At 42.3% G+C, this 6,322-nt stretch overlaps 1 protein-coding gene across 1 annotated transcript; it reads right to left on the reverse strand.

Moving 5' to 3' along the window:
* Positions 1-1,411: 1,411 nt before the first annotated feature.
* LOC107716059 (uncharacterized) lies at positions 1,412-4,622 on the reverse strand. The gene is made up of 2 exons (XM_016522382.1): positions 3,675-4,622; positions 1,412-3,322 (listed from the first exon to the last, which is right to left on the reverse strand). Exon 2 carries the CDS (start codon positions 3,020-3,022, stop codon positions 1,412-1,414), a length of 1,611 nt encoding a protein of 536 aa, XP_016377868.1. The 5' UTR covers positions 3,023-3,322; positions 3,675-4,622.
* Between the last annotated feature and the right edge of the window lie 1,700 nt (positions 4,623-6,322).

Here is a 6,322-nt window from a genome sequence, read left to right on the forward strand (position 1 = left end):
ATGCCAGAATTGGTGGGGACATTAAACACCCTTTCAACTCGTCCATCGCGGTCTCGCATTCTTGGCTCCAAGTGAATGTTACTGGGGTCTTGCTTCTCTTTCCTCCACTTACCAATGCATGTAGTGGTTTGGCGATTTGAGCGAACCTTGGGACAAATCTTCTGTAATAGCTCATAAAACCAAGCACTTGCCTGACTTCTCTCACATTTCTGGGAACTGGCCATGTGTCCAAAGCTTTAACTTTCTCGTCATCCACTTTTATGCCTTCTGCGGAGATCTGGTGCCCTAAAAACTTTACTTCAGGCCTTAGAAGGAAGCACTTGCTTGGCTTTAACTTCAGACCATGTTGTCTTAACCGGTTAAAGACAAGTTCTAACCTCTCACAGTGGCTTTCAAAATCTCTGGAGAAGATAATGACATCATCCAGATAGACCAGAAGAATGTCAAAGGCCAAGTCACCCAGCACCACACCCATCAGGCGCTGAAAGGAGGCCGGAGTGTTGCACAACCCGAACGGCATCCTGGTCCACTCAAACAGCCCAAATGGGGTGATGACGGCTGTCTTCTCCCTATCTTTCTCACTCATAGCCACCTGGAAATACCCAGCAGTCAAATCCAGTGTAGAGAACAGTTTGGCGTTGCCCAACGCGCCCAAGGACTCATTCACCCGTGGAAACGGATAAGCGTCCTTATACGTCACTTTGTTCAGCTTTCGATAATCGCAGCAGAAACACACACTGCCATCTTTCTTCATTACGATAACTGCGGGTGATGCCCAGGGGCTGCTTCTCTCTTTGAGGATTCCCTGGGACACCAGGTTCTTGACATGCTTTTTGACTTCTTGAAATATATGTGGTGGTACTCTACGATGACGCTGTTTTATCAGTGGTGCAGTAGGGATATCATGCACCACAGCCGTGGTGTAACCATAATCTTGGTCATCTCTGGAGAAGACATCTCTGTGTTTTGATAACAACTCGGTGAGCCTTTCACGTTCAACTGGAACTGGTGGCTGCACGAGTAAGTTCTTATCAGTCTGAACCTTGTCTTCTTTTAATTTTTTGACATGAAGTACACTGTCATCTTCCTCCAATTCAATAACATCCTTTGTGACCACCTCTTTTGGCTTAAAAACAGAAGCCACTCTAAATCGGGGTGCAATTCTAAAGGTCTTTCCACTCAAGTTCAGCATACGCACAGGGACCTTTCCACAGTCTGTTTTAGCAAGAACATGAGCCACTAAGAGGCCTTTCAGCAAACTTGTGCAAACAAGCTGCAGGTTCTACTAGCACATTACTCTTCACCCTAGGTGACACTCCACAGCGGCCCTCAAGTACCTTCTCACAGCGGGGAGGAATAGTGACAGCTTGTCTTCCAGCAATCTTAACATACCCAATCCTTCCGTCAGGCCCTAGATGTCCCGCTTCCTTCTCAACTCTAGCAAGTACCCTCCGGACTTGAACTTCATCTCGCTGACTATACTTCCGTCTACCTTTTCCATCCCCTCCGCTGAGATGAACAGAGACTGCACTTCATTGAGTATATTAATTCCGATGATCCCAGATACTCCTTTCATTTCCTTGACGTCAGGACTTGTGTCAGTCAGAACGAATATACACTTCCTAGGAAGCACTTTTCCCAGACATTCTACATCAGCCTGTAAGCAACCTAAGACAGGAATGTCTAGTCCATTGGCCGCTGTCAGTTTAACCCAGCATGCAGAGGACAACTTTAGCTTTTGCTCCCCAAAGTGCTGTCTGAAGTGTGACTCGGAAATGGTGGACACCTCTGACCCTGTATCTAAGAGGCACTTGGTCTTGACACCAGCTATCTTCACCTCAACAGTGAGACAATCCCCAAAAGCACTATCCTTCAGTTTTTCAGCAGTCTCATCAGCCAGCCATTCTGCTGTGTGACATCTAATCAATGAGGGCCCTGGGCTTTTCTGTACTGCACCTCCCAAGTCTTTCTCTGTAACTTCAGCTGACTCCACTATACACTGTGGTGGAGTTGGTCCCCTCCCAGACTTGCCACCTTGTGGACAATAGCGACTGGTGTGTCCGGGTTCACCACACGCATAACAAATATAACGGCCTTCACTGTCTTTTAACGGTAATTTCTTTGGACGGCTCTGCTGTGGTCCATTCCTTTCTTTTGCATGAACGACTTGATATAATTCCTCTTGACGAGCAGCTATTTTCTGAATTGCTTCATGCAACTTCTCTAAAGACAGAGTGGAGGGAGCATCCTGTGCTGCAGCAGCATTTACTATCCCTCTGGCACGGGTACTGGGCCTGACATTAGTAGAAGGCTGTGCTTCCTCCTCTTCTGACCAGGTAATTGCCGCTTGCATCAACTCCACGAAACTCAATTCTGGCTCAGCCTTAATTCTGCGCTTCATCTCTCGACGTAAGAAGTCATCTTTTAGGCCTAGCACCAGTTGCTCTTTCAAAACCTTTTCAGCATCTGCCACTCTAGCTGGCTCTCGGCGCTGAACACGATTAAGTCTTTCCCGAAGGTCATATGCATAGGAACGTATTGTTTCTCCTGTATTCTGAGCACGATCGTAAAAGTCTTTCAGCCTTGTACCAATGGGCACTTTATCTCCATAAGTGTCAAGGAGAACAGTGAAAATGTTGTCAACAGATTCCTCTTTTCCGTCCATCATGAACTTCACTGTGGCTTTGGCCTCATCTTTTAGGTGCTGTTTCACCAGCTCAACCCGGTCCTCAGTGGGCACCCTCATGACTTGAAATGCAGACTTCATTGATGCCACCCATTCTTCAATATTCAGCTCTCCTGGTTTTGATACGCAACCAGTGAAATCAGGGAGCTTCCGGTCTCTAGGGATATAAATGGCAGCTGGGGTCATTTGCGCAGAGGCCTGGCTCTCTATTACCACCTTTGCTAAGGATAGGGCTTCTCTCTGCTCCGCCCTGGATTGGTCAAGTGCCCCTGCCTGCTCAGCAAATCTCCTCTGCATCTCTGCCATCTCTTTTTTTAGTTCCTCCAGTTCAGACATCTTCTTACTTGACAACAAACAACTTGTGGGCCTGGAGACGTGTGACTACTTAAATGTGCCTAATTCGATCCTGTTCGTGACGCCACTTTTGTAACGGGGGTATTTAGCCCGTTGTGTAGGGGAAATGGATTACGGCTGCCCTGGAAGTTTGGACAACGAAAGGATCTTGGTCCCCGCTCCCCAAACTTTTTAGTCTCGTTACACACTAACGTGTGTATGTGGTTTCTTACCTTATTGTGTTGGAACACTACTGATTGACAAGGGTAGGCTTCAGGTATGGTAACATTACACGGTGGCTTCCTGAAGTGAAATTGCATACATGAAAGTACAGTGTGATATGCTCCTCCCTCCCCAGATCTAATAAAGTAAGTGAGACTTCCCCACCCCCTGACAGCTCTCAACAGAAAGGTACACTGTACATAAGTGCAGAAAAAAAAGGAATTAAACAGAATTTATTATTTCTTGTTTGAGTAATCGATTAAATGAAAATCATAAAAAGAATTTACAGTCTTTGTGCTGTCTTTTCAAATTCACACAATCACCTTCAACACAGCAGTTGAAAACTTTTCACTTGTGGTATAACAAATCCCTTATAAAACTTCAAAATGAGATCACTTGCAATTTGTAAATTGGTAAACCCACAAATTCTCACCTTTTCAAATGATCACCTTCAAACAATCACATTTGTAAACAACAACAACAAAAACAAAGCATACATAATTAAAGCTCACCTCAGACTGAGCACTTATATGAAATGTCTCTTCAAATGTTTACTCACAGTTCACGAGTTACTCACGGTTACTCAAGTTCCATAGTCCTTTTGAATTACCACAGTTCCCCGTTTTTCAGTTCAGTAACTAAAAAAAACTGAAAACATGAGAGGAATACCGTAGAACGATAAAGTAGAGTACGTTGAAATAAACTGAAGATCAAGCAGTTTCAAGTGTGCAAGTTCAAAAATTCACTCAGTCTCAAAAAAAACATCAAACCGAGATGAATCAACCTGAGATGTCACTTGGATGGCAGGGTAGCAACACAATCTTCAACCTTGAATCGGCGGATAAGTTAAGTCTCTGCATTATACAACGATCTCGGTCTCACGTGCTCTGACACGTGCGGGAAACTTAATTGCATGTGAATGGTCCCGTTGAAATGTTAGCTCTTGGCGCTGCTTTTCAATCAAAACACCAGAGGTACAAAATACAGCAAAAGGACATGCAACAAGTCACTTGATGACAAAAATCAAGAAGGGTTTTCACTTTAAACGTACTCACAGCTTCCGTGGCCTTCGATATGTTACTGCGTCATTTTAACAGCCAACACATACCACTAGGACAAAGCTGAAAAAAACTCCTTTCTGCTATGAACTGCGGTTCACTGTCCACACTTTCACTTAGTGCTGTCGTCCTTTATTCGACTTAAGCCTCGATAATCTTCCGTTGAAGCAACTTTATCGAACGAGCTTCTCGATCACAACACTACACTCACTCATACGCCGCGCTCTTCTTCGTCTCTCCTTGCTGCACTTGCAGTACGCGCAAAAAGCGGACCACTCGCCAAAATAAAAGTATCCCAAAGATAATCTCTTTTCAAAATAATATACCCGTTACAAATGTATTCCTACCCAGGAGGGCTAATAACACACACAGAGCAATAAACATCTGCGCTACTGTCAATTCATAAGGTATAAATGATTGCCGGCCATCAAATGCACACGGGCCTCATACAATTCATATCAAGCACATTTGAATATCAATTTCAGCCTTTCTTTTGCAGCAGCATCCACACATACAATTTCAATAGTATCCCTCTTCATTTGCATTGTGAATCTGACCCTGTCTCTTCAGCATTGGTTTTCCTTGAAAAAGCACTGTTTGTGCACGGTTAGTATAATGAATATCTCAATAGACTGTGGACTGTGGAGTCAGGGCCATGTTGAAGAAAAACAACAACCTCCAAAAAACAATCTTTGAGGAGAAGAGAAAAGCAATGAATATTTTACAGGGTGAGCGCAGCGGAGGGCGTTGTGAAATATTTTTACTATTTAAAATAACTGCTTTCTATTTGAATATATTTTTAAATGATTGCTGTGATCAAAGCTGATTTTTCAGCATCATTACTCCAGTCTTCAGTGTCACATGATCTTCAGAAATCATTCTAATATGCTGATTTGCTGCTCAAGAAACTTTTTTTTATTATTATTATTATTAATGTTTTTTGAGCAGCAAATCAGAATATCAGAATGATTTCTGAAGGATAGTGTGACTGGAGTAATGATGCAAAAAATTTAGCTTTGAAATCACTATAAATTACATTTTAAAATATATTCAAATAGAAAACAGTTATTTTAAATAGCCTAGTAAAAATATTTCAAAATTTTACTGTTTTGCTGTACTTTGGATCAGATAAATGCAGGCTTGGTGAACAGAAGAGACTTCTTTAAAAAACATTAAAAATCTTACTGTTCAAAAACTTTTGACTGGTGTATAGGCAACTTAAATTTTTCTCTCATTTCTATCTTTTAATTGGCTTAGAAATCAGATAACTGCTGGACAATAGCCAATAATAATGATTTGTTTATATACTACAAACACTTTTTTATCACATAAGGCAGAATAGTTTCAATACTGTAATAAATGCTATGTCAGTTAGCACTGCATTGTTCATATACTTTATTTATTACCTGGAGATGACTTGACAAACACAAATAAACCATATTGTCGCAGTCGTATGTTTAATGTCTTCATGTTTCCAAACGTTGTTGTTTTTCTGAAAACAACTGTTTTCATACAGTGATAGCTGGACCCTTTTGTCCATATTAGGAATTTCCTCATGCGACTTTTTGCGCGAGAGCGCCCTCCGGCTTCGAGTATGAATGAAACATACACTGCACGGAGTGTTTTGCGTTCCGTGATGTTGAAACATACACTGCACGGAGTGTTTAGCGCTCCGCGATGTTCATCTCGCCTTATTCTGGGTCCAAAAAAAACATCAGGTCATGTACAGACTATCCTGTCTCTTTGAATTTAAATCTATATTTATTCACACCGGCTCTTGAAAACCTCTATGCGAACACACTTGCCCGGAAAAGTGCGGGGGACGAATTTACGTGATATTAAAAGTGGGGGGGACACGTCCCCCGCATAATCTACGCCCCTGGGAGGTTTCATAGACTTGGAAAAATCATTTTTCAGAAGTTTGTATAGGTAGGCTACAGACATCTGTTGTAGGTGTTCTTGGCCGTTTTTATGAGGCTTTTTTTTTTTTTTATAGTGTTCATATCGATATCTGAATTATATC

This window comes from Sinocyclocheilus rhinocerous, unplaced genomic scaffold (genome assembly GCF_001515625.1).
Source record: "Sinocyclocheilus rhinocerous isolate Xijiao unplaced genomic scaffold, SAMN03320098_v1.1 scaffold1924, whole genome shotgun sequence".
Lineage (NCBI taxonomy): Eukaryota > Metazoa > Chordata > Actinopteri > Cypriniformes > Cyprinidae > Sinocyclocheilus > Sinocyclocheilus rhinocerous.

Bases quoted from the DNA above. Each gene is read 5' to 3' on its own strand.
- LOC107716059 (XM_016522382.1), bottom strand. From the start codon at position 3,022: ATGTCTGAACTGGAGGAACTAAAAAAAGAGATGGCAGAGATGCAGAGG.